Source organism: Vulpes lagopus, chromosome 9, assembly GCF_018345385.1.
Source record: "Vulpes lagopus strain Blue_001 chromosome 9, ASM1834538v1, whole genome shotgun sequence".
NCBI lineage: Eukaryota > Metazoa > Chordata > Mammalia > Carnivora > Canidae > Vulpes > Vulpes lagopus.
The window spans coordinates 70,755,726-70,781,062 of NC_054832.1; the positions used below are offsets into that span (position 1 = coordinate 70,755,726).

Genomic DNA, 25,337 nt, shown 5'->3' on the forward strand with positions numbered 1-25,337 from the left:
CCTCTCCTGTCAACTGTGGTGAAAGTCAAGGCACTAGTTTAAATCGCAGTTGAGTTCCGTGGGGGCAATTCTATAAATGTTCATAATATTATGACCCAAGAATATAGCTTTAGTGGTCTCCTTTAATATACTGAAGGAAAGGCAGGGAATCTTGATACATTACTATTTTGTGTGTATCCTTTAGCTTGGTCCTCTCAGGTGCCAGTTTTCTTAAGCAGCAGATAACTGAGGTTAACATGAGTATTTAAAAGGAAGGCATACCAATATGATCTTCCTTGGAGACAGATTGAAGACAAAGCAGATGCAATGCTATGAGGCTGGCTGGTAGACTGGCCTTGAGGGGAGACCACACCCCACCTTCCCAGTGTAGTGCCTGTCAGCTACTCAATCAGATAAACAGTTGTAGCCACTGACTTACACTCCATAATGCATAAATGACGTCTCCCGTGTTTGAAAATGGGAAGAAGAACTCATGAAATGCTTGCTTCTGCTAAACAAAACACTGAGATTGAGCAAGATTACATCTGGCTAACCCTACAGGACAAGCCAGGAAAGAGGGAAAGCTTCCAGACAACAAACAAAATGGACTAGTTGCAGAGAATTGTTTAGAGTTTCCAATAGGCTTGTTAATACATTACTTTGACATGATAGTTTGTGGTTTTGATACCCTTCGCAGAACTTCCTACTGGCATTTACAGGTTATCCTGCTTCCTTGGGTCATCCCTAGACAGTAGAGCCATGTAGAGCCAGATACAAGAGCATAACTCTCCTTTCCATTACAGCACAGCATCACACATTAGGCAGATCTAAAACCTGTATCCTATCATCCAGATAACAATTTAAAAAGGAAAGCAGCATGAAGATCAGTGATTCAAAAACAATGTTGGATGGTGGAGGAGGGAAATTATTTAAATAGTTTGGGAAAATCTTTTAATAAGTACATTTACATTGCATCATGGGATATTTACTATTGTGAGCGACATATGATTATTTTCCAAAAAGATTGATAATCAAAGAGGTTTTGATATGTTAGCTTGCTAATTTTTTAATTGAAATTTGAAAGGAGTCCAGGTAATATTCCATATGGGAAAGTGTTCATTTTCCTACACTTTGTTACCTATTTTTAAATATTTCCAATCCGTGATGCAATATGATCTCTAATATCATGTTCCTTCTACTTTTACTATTATTCTTGGTAGACTTTGTTGACTCCTTTCTACTTTTCTTTTAATAAATATTTGATATTATGAATATGGAAACAGTCATGTTTATAAAACGTGGATCTTATAAAAAATACAGAGAAGAAAACCATAAAGACACTGTCTATAACCCAGAGACATTACTGTTAACATGTCAAATACTTTTAAAAAATTTTAGAAAACTTGTGTTTTCTGTCTTACCACATATTTGATTATTGTCCTAAAGTTCTCAAGGAAATCAGCGTGGTTTAATTTCCTGTAACAGAAACCATTTATGCTTTGACTCATTCATTCTTGAAATTATATTATTATTTTATATTGTAATTTTTATTACTATTATAACAAATGCTAATCACTTACTATAAGTCAGGAACCATGATAAGTGCTAGTGAGCAAAATCACATATGGACCTGCCCTAACGGTGCTTATACTCTGGGTGAGAGAGGATCTAACATATAAATTATTATATAATTACAAATTTGATACAAGAATTTGTATATCAAATTTATTACAAAATTGTGCTATCAAGGAAATACCCAGAACTATACATGTGAATAACACAAACTGGACTGAGTTTGAGATACTTTAATAAGACTTGCAAATAGAGATGTCCAATAGTGGCTGTTTCAATGCATTCAAAATTCAGGAGAAACATGAGTTTGACCGTCAGCCACCCACAAAAGATAATGGAAACCTTGTGTCTCTGTGAGATTACTTAAGTACAAACTCACAAGAGAAGACAGCAAAAGACATCAGGAAGGCTACAACTGAATGGCTGGGTGGAAGAGGATGAGCCAAAAAATGATTCTGGAAACAGGCCAGCGAGGTAGGAGTAAAACCCAGGGACTGTGATGTCATGGAACCCTTAGAAGAGAGGGCATTCACAGAGAGAAATCAAGTAAGGGGAAGACAAAACAGTCCACTGATGCTAGAGAAGTGTCCCTTGGGGACGTTTTAAAGAGCTAAATGATGAGGAATACATTACAGATGAGCTGTAGCATACAGGTGTAAAGAGAAAGTTTACTTTTTTGTTTGCTTTGTTTTTCAAGTATTTAAATACCAGTTAGAACCCTAGAGTTGAGGGTGAGTCTGAGGCTACTGTCTCCTATTCATAAGCATTCTGGTTAATTAGTGTGAAGTCTGGATATCCAGGTATTATTTCGAAGTTTCCAGGTGATTCTAACGGGCTGCCATATTTGAAAGCCACTGTTCTAGGTCAGTCTTGCCCACATGCTTAATTTAGAGCTAACACTAGTTTGCCACTCTCAACTCTGTCCAAACATGCTGGACCTCTCCCAGATTTCATGGGGACCAACAATTTCACAGGATCGCCTCTCAGATCCCTCCTAGGGAAGTTCTCTTCTAATATTAATCAGCCTTAGTTGGCCAGGTTCAGAGCATCCTGTTCCCAAGGAGATGTGTGATCTCCTTCAGTAGACAATTTCAAAATGATAATGTTTTAGCTCTTTCTCACTAAAAACAAAGCCCAAGGATTCATGTAGCTTTTTTTCTGTCTCTCTTTGATATTTGGAACATATCTTTTAAACTATGACCATATGGCATCACAAATTAATATTAAGGTCATGTCTTTCCATTCATTCAGTGGATGTTTTTAAGTTTCTACCATGTCATAATTAACACTGTGATATCATTTTCAAGTTTTAAATGAATATAAATATGTACCTTCTCAGTAATCAAAAATGGTACTGCAACTGGTTTGCAGTAGAGAAGATTGAGGCCCAGAGAAATGATATGATTTGCCCCAAGATTACACAGCTAAAAGAAAGCAAAAGAAGGTATGAGTCTAGGCCCTCTGATGGCATACCCACTGGATATCATGCTGGCTCTCCATTGCTGGCAGTCATTTTACACAAACTACCCTCCCCTGTCTAGCAGTTTGTTGGAATGACATACATAGTGTTTGTACATATGTTTGCAGAGAGCACAAAAGCAACAACAGAAGGTGAAGATATAGTACCTCATGTGATAATGGCAGCGTCATCAGGAGATTGGGCCCATGCACATTTGCACATTTCTGTCGGGAGCAGCATGAGGAGAAGATTTCCAACAGAGTCAGTACTATTTGCTACTCATGTAGATTCACAGAATTTTAGAACTAGAGAGAAATCCAAGCCAAAATCTCTGATTCTATACAGGTGCAGTGACATCACATGTAATTAGTTAATATCAAAGGTCATATTCAAATGCAGATGTCTTCAAAACATTCAGTGGCACTGAATGTTTTCTTTTCCCATTTGCATCTGAATAACAATGAAAAGTACCCAGATATTCATACTTGAGGACAATGGTGAAAATAGAATCAATTTTTAAACTTGAGTATAAAGCTGTTCTAGAAATGTCTAGAATCTGGAACCTAGTTTCCAGACATGCACTTTCCAATATGAGGGCCACTAGCCACATCTATTTAAATTTCAAGCAATTAAAATGATATAAAACTTTACATTTTACTCCTTATTTATCCTAGCCACATTCCAAGTGCTCATTAGTTACATGTGGCAACTGGCTACCATTTTGAATAGTGCAGATGATAGAAATTTACCCTCATGGCAGAAGGTTCCATTGGGCAGCACTGATCTGCCTAAATTATGCCAGTCACTGAGCCATGAGCATTGCTAGTTTTTCCTAGTAGCATCCTATAGACTTTAAATGCAACATCAAAAGCCATTCAACTTATGGAACATGTTGCCCACTGTGGGTTTTTTTTTTTTAAGATTTTATTTATTTATTCATGAGAGATGCACAGAGAAAGGCAGAGACATATAGGCAGAGGAAGATGAAGGTTCCCTGCGGGGAACCTGATACAGGATCCCAAGACCCTGGGATCATAACCTGAGCAAAAGGCAGACACTCAACCACTGAGCCACCCAGTCATCCCACCCACCATGGTTTTAAAGTCATACTTAGGAAGAAAAGGATAAACTCCCCAGAAAAAAACAAGATAGGTTGTTCATACAATAGGGGGAATCCACTGCTGTCACAATCATAATGCCACTTGTCATTCAGCAACCCAAATGAGAAAAATGAAGAGTTGACAGGTAAGGGATAATATTTAGTGGTATAATAATATCATAAAAAAAACCGATAATACTATTTTAAAGCTATGTAAATTAGATTTAAAGAAGGATAAATATGAAAACTACAGGAAATATGAAGTTGGTTTGGCCTGAAAAACAACACCAACAAAACCAAGGGCCCCCCAGGAATGCCTGTGTTTGTGTGATGAGTGTGGGAGAGTATATCTGTGTAAGCTTCAAAGGAGAGCAAGATGTCCCATTGCCAAATGTTCTTAGCTCCTCTGTAATTCTAATTTTTGATGTTTATTTCAGATCAATGGTGGAGAGAAGCGACCTGCCTCTGACATGGGGAAAAAGCCCAAAACCCCCAAAAAGAAGAAGAAGAAGGACCCCAATGAACCCCAGAAGCCTGTGTCTGCCTATGCGCTGTTCTTTCGTGATACTCAGGCTGCCATCAAGGGCCAAAATCCAAATGCTACCTTTGGTGAAGTCTCTAAAATTGTGGCTTCAATGTGGGATGGTTTAGGAGAAGAGCAAAAACAGGTAAGAAAAAAATGCAAAGTGGAGTTGGAATCAACATGTTTTAAGAAAGTGTATATTCACTCTAAAAAAAATGGCTTCAGAGGACTGTGGGTGAATTTTTCAGATGCCAGAACAAAGGCTGAGAATACGCCCCATCAGAACCAGACTTCAGGAGACTTTCACATATTTTTATACTCCTTTATTGGTCTTCATAAATAGCATGTTAGTTTCCTTTGTTTCAAGGTTTATATACTGTAGTTACTCTTGGAAGGACTTTTATATGTCCCAGCCAGGATTACATCATGCCTTAATGTTGCCAATGTGATCATAAAGACTTAAAAAAAAAATACAGAAAGTATTTTGAAAACTGTCCACACTTCTCTTTAGCACTTACTATTTACCCTTTGGTCATCAAAACCCTCTTTGCTCTTTGCTAAATGAACCTCAGATTTAAGGGTTTCTACCCTTAGCCATTCCCTAAAGACCACCAGAGCATGTTATTCAATCCCACATATACCATATTTCTAGGCTGTGTTAAATGGGACCAGATGCCTGGTTATTTTCTTCTGGTGTAGATTGCCATGATGGGAGGACCATGCTTGGGGGTGGGGGTGGGGGGGCACATGGAACACTCTGCATCTCAGCCACAGCATAAGCAGCCCAGAAGATCTTGAGGAGGATGGGAATCATGGAGAGAGAGCCAACAGTTCAGTACACAGATGTAGCCCCCTTCAACAAAGAAACAATATTGATCCCATATTTCTAAACCAGATTGCCATTGTCACCATCTAGAATTTCATTGTCAAAAAGAAAAAAAAAATAGACAAGCGTCATCGTCAGGTTACAGTCATTGAAACGACCACATAAATGCAGCTGTAGCTGTTGCAGAATACTGAACGGCGGTAATGATGTACTAATCTCCTAGTTGATTCTTGATACAGGCCTTTATGTTTCCTTATCAGATCCAGGGAAGAATGTAAGAAACAGAAAGTCTCAAAGCTATATACATCTATAGAAGTACCTGTATGTTGTGAATATCGATCAACAGCTAAATGTATAGTTTCTCACTCTTTTAAGAACACTTTCACATTTGATTCCTTTCATTTATTCTGCTGAATACTCATAGATGCTGAATATTCATGGATACTTTTATCTAAATTTTGTAGATTATGAAATAGAGCCAGGTAGTTAACTTTATCCATGTATTCATTCAATGAGTGTGTGTTGAGCATTTACTATGTGCCCCAGGGAGTGTTCTAGACACTGGAGATCTAGCAGACAAAACAAGTCCCTCATTCTGTTGAACGGTTTGTCTAAGATGATTTGGCTGGTACATGGAATTACTGTGACTAGACCTTATCACTCTATGAAATCAGTAACAGTGGAAATGATAGAACCGGTTGCTAAGGAACAAAGAACCGGCCCCACCCCGCCCCCAGGTCTCCCCAGGCCTTCTTTTCTGTAAGCCAAAGCTACCTTTTACAGTCTGAAATCTCTACACATTTTCTTATGTCTCTGTCAAGATTGCCGTCTCAGGGATGGGTTCATAGAAAAGCACAGGCCTACCATGTGGAGCGTTATGATGCAAGAGTCATCTTCCAGGACAGAAAACCCACCACTGAAACATTCTCTGTGCCCTCAATTAAAATATCCATCTCTCTAGGAAGAGAGTAGTGGACATTGTGTTTTGTGATTCTATTGAAAACCTAATACAGTTGTTTCGGGATTCGAGAGCTGATTTTTCTCTCCTAACATGGATCAATTTGCATTCACATTCCTGAAGCTGTGATGTGGTTCCCAGCTGATGCTGGACATTCATGGTGGGATTCTACAGTGACTTCACTCTTCCACTCAGTAGAGCATTGCTGAACGAGTAACCAAGTGAACAGAGGCCAGGAATCCCAACCCTATCCCTGCTCCAGATTTTGGAATCCTAATGCCTCCCTGTTCCACCCCCTGACGCCACACACCAGGACATACGCCTCTCGCGACTTTGATCACTCCTGTGCATATTCTTAGATAGGCACCAGGCTTTGATACTAGAAATTCTTTTGCTTAGTGAGATAAAATTTCCTGGAGGAGACATTCTGAAAGTGATCGCTCTCCCTCGGGATTATGTGCAGCAAGTCTCACCCATCAGAGGACATACAGGATTCCCCTCTGAAGACTCAGCCCTCCTCTTTACCTGGGACTCAGCATCTAAGCTGGACGTGTCGCTCGAAGGCTCACACGTGCTCCTTTGGCTTCCACTTTACCGACTCTTATTCCACAAGACATTAGTAGCCTGTGCTATCACTCATCTGACTCCTCTTATCCGTCTCCTGGACCCCAGATACCTTTCCCTAATTATTTCCTCCATTTGCTAGAGGAACTCGTGTGGTTTTAAGACCAATAGTTTGAAAGGGGGAGGCATATGACTGGTCCTTCACGTTATCGATGTTAAACGTCAGTGCCTACACCCATGTCCCCGATGGAAAAGAATAGCATTCATGGGATGAAAATCAGGTAGTTCCTCAGGGCAGCAAATACAAAGCTGCAGGTTGTTCCCACTAATTCTATTATAATAAGGCCATTTGTTTTTATTATAGCAAGAGGGGAAACATTAAGATAATATTCCACATTCTTTTTGTGTGACCATGTAAAGTATTTACAGACCCATAGAATATGAGATTCACTATTCTCGACTGTCATGTTAAAAGGGAAAATCGCTCCCATTGTCCCATACCGCCTTTCAGATTGGGGCCAAGGCTTTCTAATGCAGATAGGATCATAGTGATGATGTAACATTTAAGGATTTCTAATTGTATGCGTGTGATGACAAACGTTTTTCTCTTTCTCTTGTGCACCTTATTTCCAATTTAGTAAGTAACCCGTAATGGGTCTACCTTTAGGTTCTCTCTCCACAGAAATAGTTGGGGTTAGGGCAAAGAATTTGTTTAACAAATAAAGGATGAAGTTCTGTAACGGCCAGTATAGCTCATCGGTTATTATAAAGCAATTTCATAATCAGAATCCAAGTGTTAAAAAGTTATGCCAAGGGATCCCTGGGTGGCGCAGCGGTTTGGCGCCTGCCTTTGGCCCAGGGCGCAATCCTGGAGACCCAGGATCGAATCCCACATCGGGCTCCCGGTGCATGGAGCCTGCTTCTCCCTCTGCCTGTGTCTCTGCCTCTCTCTCTCTCTCTCTGTGACTATCATAAATAAATAAAAATTTAAAAAAAAAAGTTATGCCAAGATGTTTAGGAAAATAACTTAATAAAAATAACTTTCTTTTTCTCTTATTAAAAAAAAAGTTGATATTTTTAAAATGGAGCACCATTATGAACACGAAGTATTGGGAGCAGTGTGGGTCACTCTATGATGGCTGTCCCCATCCTTTATGCTCCTTTGACTTAGCAGGAGTTCAGCATAGCTTATCCTTCCCTCTTACAAGGTGATCTTGCTTACCGAAGAGAGTAAGGCCGAAGAGTACACACAAAAATGAGATCTGTTATATGCAGAGGATGCAGGCCCATCCCGGGGACAAGCAGCGAGAGGGTCAAATGAATGACATCGGGCACTGAGCTTACAAAAGGGAGCACACTGCATCAGATGGGCCATTGCTCCGCTGCTCTGTGGCAGCGCTTCTCCCACACTTTGCAAGAGTTGGCAGCAAAGCGAACAGGCCTGCCTCGAGTGCACATTTGGGCATCAAGAGAATTTTAGCAAAATATCCCAAAGTGTTATTATGGTGTATTACCACCTGTTCTTTCCCTTTATGTTGACTCATTGTGCCAACATGATATAGTATCTCTGTTTCGAACTTAAATTAATTGTATTTTACTCTCATTTAATATTCAGATTGGGGAGGGCACATACTGCTATGTATTTTTAAAGGAATGTTGCTGGAGCAGATTAGAGGCAGGCCATTAAACTTCAAAATGTAGGCGTGTTACAAGAGCCCCACGTGATGTCATTGGCATTGTGTAGGCAGCTGGTTCGGTAGAAGCTAGCGTTGCATGTGCCACAATTGTTCAAAAATCCTGTTGTCATAATAGCCCACAATTATGAACAGCTACAAATATAAACACAAACTGGGGAAAATGGACAAAATTATTGATGATTTATTAGGGGCTCAGAAAATTACAATATTTAAGGAAAAACAGCTATTAGCGAGATTACAATTGAATGTTTTCTTGACAGCCAGAGGGAACATGACTAATAGAGCTGCTGTATGTTTATAGCACATGCTTCCTCCTTGTGGAGGATGGGCGGGAAAGAGAAGCCACTGCAGAAGGGCAGATCTTTATTTTCAGAATCCATGGTGAGTGAGCAACTGTATGCACTTTGGTTTCTGTGAAGAATCTCTCAAAGAAGAAAAATCAAAAGGAAGCTGAAAGAAGCGATAAAAAATCCTCCAGGAGCACAAAACCTCCCTTATGAATCATTCCCACCAAAGCCACTGAACAAACTTCACATATCAGAGATCTCCCCATTTTAATACTTTGGAACATGGTGCTGAATCTGGAATGGAAGCAGAATTGTGTTTGGGATTCCAACCGGAGGTTTTAAATGCTAATGAATCGTAAGACAATGGAAAGCCCATTTCAGAAGCAGACTGAGTCGTTCAGAAGGCACCAGATGGAGAAAGGGAAATAAAACATAAGTATTGCTGTGATGTTGGTCTTTGCTACTTATCTTTCACTGACTGGAACCTACAGAGAGTGAAAAATAATAACTTAACAGTATCACGCCCTTTGTATTAGGCTCCTTGGCGTTTCAGCCACCCTCAGCATCTTTTTTATGAGGTTTCAGCTAAATTTCTTGTCTATCCCCGTTATTTCTGAATTCTCTGATTCCGGTCACCGGAGTAAAAGATCTAGGTCCACGGTGGCAATAGAGCACAAATCAAGCCCTAGTAAATTAGAGAGTCCGTCCGGCTTTGAAGCAGGAGGGATTGGTCCAAGGAACTATAAAAGGGTTCTCGGGTCCTTTTGAGCCACGGAAAGGCAGCTCTTAAGTGGAAAGGGAAAGTCACCTTAAATCAGAACCAGATGTAAATTACTAAATGAACCTTAAGTTCCTAATTGGAGACACAGTCGGGCTGTAATACATTTAGCAAATTACAAACAAAATGTTCTTGTTTACATTCCATTAAATGGCTTTAAAGCTTCAGCCAAAGAGCTAAATAAACATGCTGTTCTGCTAAAAATGGAGTGGAAGGCCTGTTCAGATAGTTTGGTATATTCAGGAGAAACCAGAGCCCTCGGTGCCCAGGGAGTGTATTTTTGTAAACGCCAGTCCTGCCACGCGTGGAAGACGAGCGTAGATTTACCTCCAGATCCAGAGCCTAATGAGCAGATCTCACTTGCAGGGAAACTGTTTGAATACTGCAACATATGCCTTCTTTCAGGATGCATAATTCATATCCAAGGATATTAGCCATAGCAGTTCAGCTCAATAGCAACACCTCATTATTTTATCCCTCAGTATTTATTCCTATGTTTGACGCCTCATGAAATTACTGTTAATGTGTTTATATAAGGGCAGGTCTGACACAAGTGGCAAGAATGTAATTTCCTACTCATTCTTTCCTGCTGCTGTGTCCTCTTCCCCTGGTAGAAGTGGCAAGTGTAAATAGTTAATTTGCTTCAATTATGAGCCTGTCCTGCTAAATTAGAAGCAGCAGGGAGATGAAGAGCCAGAATTATACTTATGAGGCAGCTGACAAATCCTCTGAGCCCGTGGAATCAAATCATTTACTCCTCATTGGTGCTCAAACACCCACTACATAAATGCTGCCGGGGTTTTTCCCCCCCTTATCTTCTGATAAAATTTGGATTTTACGTCAACAGTACTTAAGGTCAACTAAAATCCCGGTTGCACTGTAACACTCACACATGTGTTGATCTTAGCCATTTCCTTGTAAACAGTATGCGTGTTTCCTTTTATTTTTTTTTTCTTTCAACCAGGAGTAAAAAAATGTGAAACCATTGTTCAGATATAAACTGTAGAATAGGAGAAAAGTGTGATTCATAAAAATGTTGAAACTGAGGAGTTCCTTTTAATAATTTTATTACATGAAATGGTTAGCGTATTTTACTTCCCAAATGCAGGTGTGTACGTATCCATATCATTGTTGGCATATCATGGGATTATTGCCTGCAGGCGTAAACCTACGTAGTACACATGTAGAAATAGCCTATGCTCATCTACAGTGGAAGCAGACACCTCGCTTGAAAGCTTCCATGACACTGATGGAGAGAGAATTTGAAGAAAATACTCCAGTGGGTGGGTTGGATGTCTGTATATCAAATCCTCTATTTCCATTGGTGTGCATTTTAGTGTGGAAGACGCAATTCAGAACTTTATCGTGCTCACTCATGCTTATACTCACAAAAGGAGAAATCTGGCACTGGAGATTCTATACTCGATCATGCAGATCTCCTGAGCCCCTACTATGTCCCAAGCATGGCTCGCTCTGTTTACGGGGGCGTCATCTGTAGACAGTGCAGTTGAGTGTCAGAGAGACTCTTCAAGGGGAGTTCTTCTGCAGCTAGGAGGGGCCTTCGAGTAAATGAAGGTGGATCTGTGAAACTGGATCAAGTTTGTTCACCACATGGTTTTGCTATATTTATTGTAGGAGGGTGAATAAAATGACTATCCGTTCTACTCTGTTTTCTCATCTGTAAAATGAGAGTAATAATACCATTGCAACCTTCTTGTTGAAAGAATTAAAAGACTAGAGATAGAGTCTGACACACAAAATGCACACAATTAGAGGCATGTTTTTAATGCCTTTTTTTTTTTTTTTGATTCTGCAACTTCAGTTCCTCACATCACAGCAGGCACATAGTAGGCACTCAATGTATAGTTCAGTGTGATTGAGCGACATCATACTGGCCCCAGTCACCCTCATTTAATAAATCGACGCATACATTTTGTAGACATTTTTTTCAAAGAGCTTGCCTACTATTCCATAAGGAGATCACACCATTATTGTGTAGACCATTTGGAGGGACCAGAAGGTCAGCAAAAGAATTGATAGCAAGATTTTTGTCACATTGTATAATATTTTCAATCCTCTGAATACCACTTTATAAATGTCTTTCAGTTCTGGAATGCTTAAGAAAACGCTGAGCAAGTTACACATGATGGAAATGTAACCACATTTAAGTACTAAGTTCTATATAAAATACAGATGCACTTGCTCTAGCTGTCCTAAATAATAACAGCATTGAAAGAAGCTGTAAACGTTAATTTCTAAAGGATACAGCAGGGAATTGTGATTAAATTATTATTGCTTATACATAACTGTACTTCTAAGCATTTTCTATAAATATGAACTTGTAGTGGGGACAAAAAAAAAAACCTACATTTGAAGTCAACCAAAAGGAAAAATGCCTTTTAGGTTTTTTTTTTTTTTTATAGTGTTTGAATAGAATACAGAATTGGAAGAATTACACATTTTTTTTCTTATTATTACTGTAAAGGCTTGGTTGAAATAAACTATGACTATAGAGATTAACTGAGGGCCAGAGCAGAAAAGAAGGAAGGAAGAAGGAATTAAATGGTATTTATAAGATTTTCCTTTTTTGTATGAGTTAGATGGATGGTTTGTTTGGGGAAGGAGCAGAACGTAAAAAAAGAGAAAATGACAGGTTATGTTAGACTTCTTTTTCTATTTGAGTTTATCATATTCACTGATATTGAACTGCTGATTTTAATTAGGGATTAACAGCCTATAAAAACATGTGTCCATGCTGGTATTTAGTGCATTTCAGAAATGATTCAGTGAATCACCAGATTAGATGAACAGGATTTGGATCCTCTAGAATTGCTATTTGATGTCGATCTTCGTATGTTTTAGATTAGCCGTTATATATGTTTTAGTTTAACCACTAAGATGCAGTCCTTAGATAGGATATGGTAGCTTTCTTAGAATAACAAACCACAGCATATAACTAAGTCAGGACAGGATGAATTCAAAAGTGTTTGGATGAGCTGGAGAAAATGATAAATGATGTATTATGATTTTTAAATCCTCATCTGGCCAACTTTGCACTTTATTTCAAACAGCTGTAGACCATTTGGAAGCCATTTTGTAGCTCGACTGAGCACTAATATTTACTGTACGAACCACATATCTTTAAAATATTTGTCTTTCCCTGAGAGAGAGAGACCGTTTCTTTCCCAAACTTAACTTTGACATAAGTCAGACCCATCCTCCTAGATTAGAAGGTTTGATCATGGCAGAGCTTGTTCATAGCCAAACACCTCAGCGTCATCTTCGGCTTCTGCAAGTAGGAGACTTTCTCCATCCGTGAATAGAGGCTTGGAAATATTTTTGAGGAACTCCTTCCTGATGACTTGTAAACAACTGTTCTAAAGTAAGGGTTTCCTACTTCACCTGTATGTGGACTCCTCACAGGCTTTATCATTCTCTCATACATTTGAGCCCCTCCTCAGACATGGCCATCAGCCAGCGTCCATGTGCAATTTTAGAAGGTAGCATGAGAAAGACATGCACAGTATATAATATTGGAGCCATTAGGTAGTTCTCAAAGGTGAAGGTCTAAATTACCATCAGAGAAACCCCCTCAGATTTTAATTTCACTCTGGACTACTCCCCTTTAACCGCAATTACAGAAATATACCTCTTGAAATGACCACCCTTTGAATCTTCCCTCTGAACATCTGCAGCTATGCAGGAAAGAGCGGACCCATCAATCCACGTAATATGGCATGATGAGTTTACTCTTTTCTAAAGTGGTATGTAGGCACTTCTGTGATGATCCCACATAGCCGATCATCAATAGGCAATAGGGAGCCATTTCTAGAAAACAGGGCACTCTGAATGCTAGTCAGGTATCCTGTAACAACATCGATCCCAGACTGAAATCAGGGGGCACATATCCAGCCCGAAACATATTGAGTTAGCCACCTTTCTCCAGTGGTTGTTAATCAACAAATTTCAGGAAAGTTAACACTTTGTGTGATGTTAACTCCTGGGAGCCCAGCAAAGGGATAGCACTGGAGTAACACTTGCTGTTTCGGTTGGAAACCAAATGCTAGAATGATGGCAGATGCTCTAATCAGGCCATCTGACACCACCGTCTTATCTACTGCTACTTAGAAAATGTTGCTTTGGTCAACACTCTAGCCCAAACTCTGTTATATCTGCCTTTGGAAGTTAAATGAACCCTTTTTAGCTGTCTGGGGGTCACCTGGAGTAGCCTTTTAATAAAAAAAAACATGTTAGAAATGTTTCCAGTGTACAAATGCGTATTACCATCGAAGATATATTTACTAAATATTTGCTTCAAAGTCCTAAATAGCATCTCTCTGTGTGGGGAGAAAACCCTCTCAAAAACAGTTTTAAGGTATTAAAAGTATATGTAAACATTGTCAGCTTAAGATCATTAATTATAAATTATGTCTTGGAGAAGAGGTTGAAAGGAAAACTATAAACAGAAATCTGTCTCTCAAGAAAAAAAATAAATCAATAAGAAGCAGGAGAGCTCTGTGTTTCTGACTGTGGCTGAACCAAGGCATGTAATATATACACAGATCATTATTATTCAAAGGCATTTGTTGTATTTGTTTCCACATGTCAATTTCAAAAAAAAAAAAAAAAAAAATCTGAATTTGACTCCCAATAATTAGCTCAGCGAATTCAGAATACTTGAAACAAGGAATTTATTGGCTCTTTACTAACAAACTTCTTTTAAGTTTCTTTGTTTTTATATTTAGTAAAGCTGGCACAATGGTTTTTGATAATATTGTATGAATTCTTAATTGTCTTATTATGATTGCCTTTTATTTTATCAAAATATAGAATCTAGGCTGAAGACCTCCCAAAATTGGGAAACCAATGAACACATTCATTTCATAGTGTCTTATATAATTTTATTGACAAGGTTAGTCATTTGCTTACCTTAAGTAAAATGTTCTGCTAATTAATATATTCATGAGTCAATAATCTCCCACATCTTGAATTTCCCAGTTGTGGACCAGGCTCAGCAAACCACCTTTGGCATTAGAAACCGTAAATTGACCTCTGCTGCCGACTTGGGCAGATATTTGGTCTTTAGACATAATTTATATTTAACTACACTAATTCTAAAGCCACTTTTCAATACTGATCTGTGTCTATTTTTGAGCTCAGCATTACAAAATATTAGCCAAGCCTCATTCCCTGCTGTCAAATTCAAGATGTGGGGAATTTAAAATAGTTGTATTGATGAAAATACATTTCCATTTACACAGTAAATTGTGAAAAATATTTTATTCTTGAGGGCTGATTTCAAAAGATTGCCAAAAACAGACTCTAAAGCCTTGAAAGAATCAACTTAATGGTAGCCGACAGCCATGTGTGTTCACTTTGCTAATCTTTCATTTTCGACTCTAATGACTCCTTTCTGTTTAACTTAGCGATGTGACCTTTAGCATACCAGCAAGTCATTTTTCAGTACTTTTGCTCAATTTAGGATGATTTTACTTTTATTTTCAAGATGATTCTCTCTGAAAAATGAAAAGCTTCTGTAAAACGAAATTCATTTCAGAACATTTGTACCTTTTCACAATGAGGTGTCCACAGATCCATGTCATCCAATGCCTTCGTTGGAAAGGGCATGACCAGAGCAGGCTACACGGCATGGCATGAGTGCAGTCCTCGGCCACTCAGGGTCCCCATTCCACTCCCAAATGTGTCTTTGACTGTCATAGCTGATTCCTGAGTTTTTGAAAATAGAACTTCAAGGCTCAAAATGTTAAAATAGTGATGAACCTGCAAACTTTGTCACTGTTCCTTTGATTTACTTTTCGAACGTAATTGGTCATCTTTGAATCCTGTCCTTGTTTTTATGCCTAGCATGGAACATATATACCAAGATTTTAATGCACTGTAGAATTATCTGCCCATTATATAAATATGAATGACTTCTTTATCCGCTTGTGGTTTCCCTGGGAACCTTCATCAATAGTATCTTTCTAAGCCAACTACCTCCACTCTCAAAGTAACCCAGATAAATCCTTTCATATGCTTAATGTAAATGGAAAATTTTACTATTGTTAATCTTCTTCTTATCTAGTCTATTGCCATACCTCTTAGAAATCTGTTTCAGTAAGAAAACATAATCTTTGGGGAGATATATATTATTATACGATATAATTGCATGTGCGCGCATGCACGTGTGCGCGCACAATTATCATTCCACAGTGTACTTCTCTGGAAACAAAAGCAGATGCACTTTCTAATTTAAGACTCTTTGTTGTTGTTATAGGTCTATAAAAAGAAAACCGAGGCTGCAAAGAAGGAGTACCTGAAGCAACTAGCAGCATACAGAGCCAGCCTTGTATCCAAGGTAACGTGCAATTGTGCAATACTGGGATGGAGTGTGGCCATCGTATTGAAGCCTACAATGGTCATTTAAAAGCATAAAAGATCACTTTAGCATCTCTGCACTATCTTCTTTGTTGAAAAAGAAAGTAAATCCTAAACTAAGGTATACATTTTGGAAATATTTGTTCATACCTTAAGTCCAGAATGACATCCTCTGGGCCTTCTGTGAAATATCATCCACCTGTGGATTATTGGTTTTGTGGGTTAGTCACAGTACATTCTTAATCCTGAGCCAACCTTCTATTTCTCCATATCCTCCCCTTAAATTTCCCCTTGCCCCCTGCCCCACACCCCATCCCATCAGCCTTTAGCTGAGAAGAAGCCAACTGCCTCATGACAGCAGCATTAGGTTGTAAGCCTGCCCCCACCCACTCCAAAAAAAAATCACAGCATTTCATTTGAAATGAAAACACCACTTAAAAATATTTTATGCTTTAGAATATATATCTTAAACACTAGTCCTTTCTGTGATAAATACTCAAGGGTTGTCTCTCTTTGGTCTCAGATTATGAAAGATAGAGTTCTCTTTACAGATTGCTTAGGGAGGTAACCTCAGAGAGACAGAGCTGATTCTGTAAGCACTTGACAGGATATCCAACCAAGTCCAAATTTGACTATTACTTGGCTCAGAGTAGCTTGTGGCTCTGGACTTCATTCCATTCACCCACAAAAACTGTTTCCTCTTTCATCCAGAAATATCCATTCCTCTTCCAACAACTCTCAAGTAATTCTATAAATGAGTTTTCTATCAGGGAAAATATACACTGAATATATTGATGCAGAAAACAAAAGAGAACACAAAATACAAATGTATGAGAAATTTCTTTTCACTATTGGTCTAATGCAGCTTTATGTTCCATTTTTAAGGTATGACATGGTGGGGAAACTTACTATTTATTATTTAACCTTAAAATTTCCAGCTCTCCTATACTATCTCACTATGGATCTCATACTTCCTAGTTTATCTAACTCCTTTTGAAAATATTTTTATTTTCAGCTGATACTATCTCTCATTTCTGTATATTTAAGAATTCACAGAATGCATGTGAAATTTTAGCAAAAAAATGAAGTAAAAGATATTAGATCCAATAACAAAAAAAAAGAGTTACAAATTATTACATCTATTCAGCCTTTCGGTTAAATAGCCATGTTGATATTATTTAGATTAATGTGCCCCAAAGGTAAGAGGGATTTTTAAAAAAATATGAGTTCTCCTTATTTCTCTAAGATAAGTTTCTTTTTTGAGCATTTTTTTTGAGCATTTTAAATAGAAGTGTAGTCAGAACATTTTATATATGAGAAAATCAATACATAAAGTCTCAATCCCAATACAAAGCACTCTGGTTCATGTTATGCAGATTGCCAGAATGTTATAATACTGACTAAGCCTTTACTTTCAAAACAAGTGTCCTCAGATTTGCTCTTCGCTGCAACTTTTCTTACTGTTCATTCTCAGAGTTGCAACCCTCAGTATACGGCAATTTATATAAATGCTGTGAATTGCCATTTCTACATTTAAAAAACCAAGCACTTTTTTTACAGCTTACTCTGACTTTTTTTTTTTCCTCTTTGGCAGTAGGAATTTTGCTGGAACTGTTGAATGTCTATTTATGTACAACTATCTATTATGTGTATACAAATTGAAGGAAAATTGCAAATACCCTCTCCAGGTTAGGAAAATGGCCCTCTGATGTTGTACGCGAGTGGATATTCACAATATAACCTTGCAGGCACATACAGAAAATTTACCAACCTACCTTTCCATTGTACACAGACACTTATGTAAAAAATCCATTTCTTTTCCATTTTAAATAGTGACAAGGAAAATAATAGGCATTTATATTCACACATACACTTTTTCAATGTTACAGTTTTTTTGTGTATTATAAATTATTTCCCTATTCGAAAAGATGTAAAGGTACAATCATAAAAGGCTACATGATAATAATAGCTACAATTCCAGGTAACCACAGTGTACCAGCCATGCTCTGCTTTTTTTCTCCATCCACTCATTCATGTATTCATTTGACAAATTTCCCCAAGCATGTGGTCTGTGCTGAACACTGTGCCAGGCTCAGAGGACACAGTGGAGAATAGGCACATATGTCCCATGGAGAATAGACAGATATGCCCTTGAAATTTAAGAAGCTTCCGTTTTGTCAGGAAGAACAAGAATGAACACATAAACTAATATATGACCAAGATCTTTGAGAATGTAAGCATTTAGAAGGTAAAAAAAAGAAAGAAAGAAAGAAAGAAAGAAAGAAAGAAAGAAAGAAAGAAAGAAAACGAAAGAAAGAAAGAAAAGGTTCTAATAGGGTGGTCTGCAAAGTGCTCTTTGAGGAGGTGACCTCAGAGCTGAGAGCCAAAGGAAGGCAAGGAGCTTGCAAGACACAGAGGGAACCTAGAGGAGAGCTGATCACACCATAGTATAGCAAGTGCAAAGCCTCCAGAGACAGAAATGTCTCCCTGAAGTCAGAAGTCACCGTGGCTGGAGCTGAGTAAAGAAAGGGAGCATGGTTTGAGGTGAAGCTGGGAAGATGCTCGAGAGCCAAATCACCAGCAAGACCTTGCAGGACATTGAAAGTAGCTGGATTCCTCTTATACAGAGGAAGCCATTGGGTGGGTTTCAGTAGAGGATGGGTAATCGGATTTATATTCATATTTTTATTTTATTAGATTTTACTTTATTTACTTGAGAGAGAGAAAGTGGAGCAGAGGGGGAGGGAGAGGTTCAAGCAGACCCCACACTGAGCACGGAGCCCATGAGACCCTGAGACCATGACCTGAACCAAAACCAAGAGTCAGATGTTCAACCTACTGAGCCATCCAGGTGCTCCGGATTTATATTTTTAAAAGATCACTTTATGTGCATAGGTTCCCTCAATTCCCACACCTTATCCTGCAAAGCAAGCTTGATTATAAACATTTCACTAAAGAGGGAAAATAACACACAGGTAACAAGTGCCCGAGCCCGGAGTTGACCTACACCATCCTCAACCCCTGTGCTGGGCCTTGCTGCTCGTGGGGGCCAAGCAGTGTACTTGACCTGCTTCCTTAAAACACCTCCTGCTGCACAAGTTATGGCAGAGCATTGACATTCTCACTTCTAAGGTCACTGATGTCTATTAAATACTGTATTAACCAAAGTGCCATGTCTATTTTCCTAAGTTCCTGTGGGCAAATATTATTTATGCCTCCAGAGCTACATATTTTGGTAGTCTCTATGCAATGCAGTCACTTCGCCAAATAGGGCTCTGCTCCCCTAGACCAATAGATCCTCCCCTTGCTAATTTCCAGCCGTGTCAAGTCTGCAAGTTCCTGCTGCTTCCACTCCAGGCCATGCTCGGCATCCCACCCGGGGCTGCACAACACCTGCTCCGTGTCAGGCACAAGCGTAGGTGCTGAGAGCACAAAGAGGAGTACAGATCAAAGTAAAATGTGTCACAGTCCTTGCAAAGCTTGAAAAGACTATCTGCTAAAATTAGCTGCTTCTTGGGGAACATAATCAAAAATAGAAACAGCCAGTGAACATTAGCTCCACCTATGAAACTGAGTCATAGGATTAGCGATGCGCCTCTCAATTAGTGACATTCCCCCTTAGATGTACTATGTACCATGGAATCCAGCATATTAATTAACGTGACTCCAGGTCTGAATAAAACTGACATCTACCAAAAATAAACACACTCAGTGATAGCAAATAAATATTCTAACCTTCATACTTTAAAATGACAACACTGACACATTCTCGGCAAGATACGGAACTGTTTCCAATAATAATAACAAATACAAATAGTATTTTGCTACAGAGTAGCTTGTGTGTCACACACTGTGCATGGCATTTTCCATGCATCCCTACTCATCATTATCATAACAACCCTACAAAATAAGACTTAGCCCATTCTCTAGATGGTCTCCAGGCAGAGAGATCAAGTATTCGCCCACAGAACGGAGAGGCTGGCAGTGGCAGACAGGACTCAAACTCTTTGCCATCTTGCTCGAAAGCTTATAGGCTTTTTTCTATCCTCAGTGACTGTCAAATATTTATATCTGTAGAACTACAATAAAATTGTAGTTATCCCCCAATAAATTGTATGCCAAAAAAAATTTTTTTAAATAAATAAATAAATAAATTGTATGCCAACTGTTACGTATTAGCTAAGACTAAAGCTGCCCTGACTTAATGGTGGGGAATGAAGTAGGAGTAGAAGGCGTAGAGCTTTCCAAACCTCGCACACACACACACCCCCACTGTGACTCCCTATTCCCCATCACCAAGGGCTGGCCAGAGACACTCAGAGGAATCTGGGGCCTGCAGAGTGTTTGGGACACACTGCGTTTGCAACCGTGCAGTTGCATCACCTGGTCCCATGGAGCCAGTGACAGACCCCAGCAGCAGAGGAGACTGCTCTGAGACTATGCTCTGTGGGCACATTGGAATCTAAGAATTCATGAATAGGAACACAGAGTAGGCAAATACGACACTGGTCATACCCTGGAATAATTTATGCCATCTTTGGCTCTATAATTTAAAGGGAGAAATTGAAGAAATTTCAGAAGAAAAAGCCACGAAAGTGACAGAAACAAAGGGCAGAAGGTAGTAGCTGAGAAGAGAGAATTTGACATTCCTAAGCCTGAAAAACAGACTCAGGCACGTTTAAGCCCATGACAGGCTTTGGCCCTAGGACTGTGGTTACCTGTGCTCCATTTTCACTGACTCTAAAGCAAGAAAAAGACACCATCTCAAACTGGAGGAATTTGATCTGAACAGGACATTATTAAACTCTTGGATTCACTGGGTATGCAACTTCTTTCCATAGAGAAATTTAAAAGCAGGAAGCAAAGGCTTATAAATAAGGATTGGCAAAGATCTCTAAGGCATAGGGCATCAAGGAAAGTCTATTAAAAGGCCTTTAAAATGCCACCAACAACTGTCTATGGCCCATCCACGAGGACATGCCCAACCTTACCTAATATGCCACCAACATCACACCGAGAGTTCTCAGAGTGGGATGAAGTCCACAAGCCCTGGGGCCAGGTGGATCTGGGTTCAAATTCAGGTTTCCCTCTTCCTAACTTCCATTTCTTCATACAAATTATTCAGCTGCTTGAGGTCTCTAACTTACTCATTTGTTAAACAGAGAAGACAATAGGACCTACATCACAGAGTTTCCGTGAGGATAAAATAAGAAACACTGTCCAAATTCCATGAGTCAGGATCTTGAACACAGGAAGTGTTTAATAAATACCAGCTATTTATTATCATTATTATTATTACCACTAGTATTATTGTCAACTTTATTTTTTATGTTGTTGGTACGTGTAAACAGTTTGTGTATGATAGAAAATTTAGCTGGCTCATATCTTCAACTTGTCTCCAAGTCTGCTTTGATATAAAAGAATTTTTTAAAAAGATTTTGTTTATTTATTCATGAGAGACACAGAGAGAAAGTCAGAGACATAGGCAGAGGGAGAAGCAGGCTCCCTGCAGGGAACCTGATGTGGGACTCAATCCTAGGACCCTGGGATCACAACCTGATCCAAAGACAGATGCTCAACCACTGAGTGCTTTGATATAAAGGAATTTTAAAAGTGACGTTAAAATAAGAAAAACTTGCTTCATAGATACACCCTTTTATAAAGATAAGAAATGATCAGGATATTTGAAAAACCTCATCCAAACAGCTTTCCTCATTGAAATAAATGGTCTCTATGAGCTGTTAGAGAGTAAGAATAGTCCAAGGATGAAGAGTATGTACTATTATGAAGGCTAGAGCCCCCTGGCTTGAACATATCATTTAGGATAATTGGGGTTGGGCTATTAAACAAAGCTGAAGGATATATAGTTTTCCATAGAGTCAAGAATTCCTAGACTTGGGTCTAAATTATTATGCTGAAAAAGAATGTCTAACTTTAAAGCAATTGGAACTAGTTTCACTTTACCACAAAGACGAGAATTTATATTCCCCAAATGAGTGTTGCATTCAAAGTAGTCACTTTGGGAGGCTACAAACTTATTTTATTATTGCTCCCAGAATTCAAAAGATTTTTGAAACTCCTCTTTTAGAACTGCAGTCAGGAAAAGTTTATGAGCCACATTAGAAAATCAATCTTGTTACATTGTTTTCACACCTCATTCTTTTTCCCAAACATCACCCACATCTAACCCGCAAACCTGGCTTCAAGGGACGATTAGCTGTTTCCAAAAATCAAATTCACCATCAAAAGACAAAGAGTTGTCTGAGGATATGTTAAACAGGGTCTCACAGGCTCTAAAGAGAATTCCAGTAGGGAAATTCCCAAATATCCCAAGTAAAAGCAGCATTATTGAAACATGCATACAGCTTCTTAGAAATGCCAACCTCGGAGGCGCCTGGGAGGCTCAGTCGGTTAAGCGTCCGAGTCTTGATTTTGGTTCAGGTCATGATCTTGGGTCGTGAGATCAAGCAGGTTGGGCTCCGCGCTCAGTGGGGAATCTGCTTGAGATTCCTTCTCTGGCCTTCCTCTCTCTCTCTCTGAAAATAAATCAATAAATTTTTAAAAAAGAAAAAAAAAAAAGAAGTGCCAACCTGGAAGGAGACAACAGTTGAATGAATATGTTCTAGTTAGTTAAGAGTAATCAGAGTCGTGACTCTAAGGTCACACATCAGATAAGAGACTATTTGTACCTTAAGCTGTGGTGCCAAAAGTTACAGGGGACAATAGAAGCTTTTTTAGAAAATGTACAGTGGAGGATAAGATTGAGTCAAATTGGGAAAGTTCCCTGTTGCCATGGCCAATACCAAAGAATCACAACATTAAGTTCAACTGAAGGATAATAAATTCAAGAGAAATGATTTCCTTTGTTTGAAATAACTTACAGAACTCATGCCACGGTGAGCTATTGAGACAAATACTGGGTCTGAATTTGAAAATGGGATGGATTATTTTATGACTGTTAACATAAAATTTGCAGCTCTGTAAGCCCAGATCGTGATTTAAAGATAATAAAATCTCATGCTTCAGGGTGTAAGTTAATCACCTGCAAGGCCCAGGAAGAATTTTCCTTTCGGAAGTAACAATGCACGATTGAGTAGGTGCATAAATTTTGTTTAATTTCCAGTGCATCAAGTATTGGTCAGTGCTGAAAACAAGAATCAAATTAGATGGACTATTAATCTGATTTGGTTCAACAACTCCTATATTGTTGCTTCCACTGAGTTTTATGTCTTGTGTTTATACTTTGCTATTTTAAATAACAATTGCTTTGTCAGTGTCTCATTTTTATAGCACTTATCGTCCCAGAATGGGGGCATTTATACACTATGCAGTATTGTCTGCTTTATACAAAATAAATGGGATTGAAACTATCTCAGATAATCAACAACATGGTTAATAAGAAGTATCTTAAGGTTTATAGAGTTGTATCTCTTGTGGAAGATTCTATTGAGAAGACCCAAAAGGTCTCTATTCACACACACACATACACACACACACACGCACGCTCATTTTGCTGATAGAAAACATCTTTCATAATTGGTGGCCTAAAAGCAACTAGGAAATAGAACTTACTCAGAAACTAATAGAAAAACACATTCCTCCCATAAAAATGCCAGATTCAGGGGTAGACTTTCAGTTGTGTATACAGTGGTAAAATCACATTTGCCAGGTAACCTACCCAAAGGACACACCTCCAGAGAAAGGTGGTTAGTGTGTTTGAAAATAGAAACTAGTCTAAATTACTTCGTTTATATGAGAAAGCACTTTTAATTTATGAATGGTAGGTATAGAGATCTTCATAAACAATCTAATTGATTTGCAAAATTGTAGCCTTACTTTCATAGTTTAATTAGAAGAAAGTGACAGAGTAGATTAAATTTGTGATTTCTTCATATTCCGGTTTAATTAGATTATGAATTCATGGCACTTTGCTGTGGCAAATGAACTTATTCTACCTATCTTTCGAAGCAATAAAGCAGCTCTGTAATTAATAGACGGTTTGTTGTATTAGTCTGATTAAGAATTAACCAGAAGTGAAGCCAGAAGCAGGTTTTTTGCCACATAAAGATACAAAATCTCAAAATATAGCTTCCTTGTGGCCCACCATCCACCCCAGATCCAGTGGAGAGTAAAGGGCAGGGTATCTAACCAAAGGACAGAGTGTTATAATTTCTCATCACTACTGGAAATGTATGGTTCATGCTGACAGCAAAAAGAGTGGAAAAGACCACTCTGATATTCTGTGAGCTTTCAAGGGTTTCAGATCTTTCCTCATCCCTTTGGGGTGAGGAAAGAAAAATGGGAAGAGGAATGGCATGTCTTGTAGGGAGTTTCAGCAAGGGCAACAGTGACAGCATGGAGTCTTGTTCAAGAACAGTCATGCAGACATTCAACAAACACGTTTGCCTTCTCTATGTCCTGCCACTATGCCAGATGCATGTGACACAGAGATACAACTTTCTACCATAACAGAAATCCCTTCCTTGATGATGCAGGACTATTGTCATAAAGATAGAATACAGGGAGAGAGCCTCTACTGGCGTTTCTATCGTGGATAGGTACATGGCTAGGCACTGGACACGTTATCCATCTTGTCATATTCAACAATTTAGAAAATATAGGGAAAACATGTAACTTCCCAAAAGTCTTCCTCCCTCCATATTAAAAATTATGTTTCGAGTGCTGTTTAACTTACCATTTGGGGGAGTCTTATTTATTTGCTGGTAGTCTGTCTAGGGATTAAAAGTACTAGTTCGAAATAGGTTTGGCATTACTGATCTTTCCATGCCTTAGTGTGGAAAAGATAAATGACAAATAGCCAGACAGACATGTATTGTGTAATTACCGTGAGAAAATAGTCTTCACAAGGTTGGCAAAAAGTATCTCAGATTAGGTTGGAATCTATCTTTATGTACCTATGGCTCTATATCTCCATCTCTGAAAGAATCTGTCATCTCTCTATTTGGTGGACTACATGCTGTTATTCCAAACGTGGAATTCAGGAGAGTTTGGTTCATTATTTATTTTGATTTTGCCATTGAAGAAAACCATTAATATGTACATGCCTTAGCTCTTCTAGGCTGTAATTGGGAAGCTCCCAGCTTCCTAATTCCTTCAAGAAATTGTGTCACTGTCCTTAGCCTAGAATATGAAATACACTATGCAGATGGTTTTCCAGGCATCATGAAACTATAAATTAGTGTAATATTACACCTGG

At 38.7% G+C, this 25,337-nt stretch overlaps 1 protein-coding gene across 3 annotated transcripts in view; it reads left to right on the forward strand.

The window, feature by feature from the left end:
- The window catches only part of TOX (thymocyte selection associated high mobility group box), a 298,656-nt gene that overhangs the window by 260,927 nt on the left and 12,392 nt on the right, over positions 1-25,337 (forward strand). For all 3 annotated transcript variants that reach the window (XM_041769529.1, XM_041769530.1, XM_041769528.1), the window contains 2 exons: positions 4,547-4,777; positions 16,020-16,100. In XM_041769529.1, coding sequence (XP_041625463.1) covers positions 4,547-4,777; positions 16,020-16,100 — 312 coding nt within the window. The remainder of the gene's footprint in view (positions 1-4,546; positions 4,778-16,019; positions 16,101-25,337) is intronic.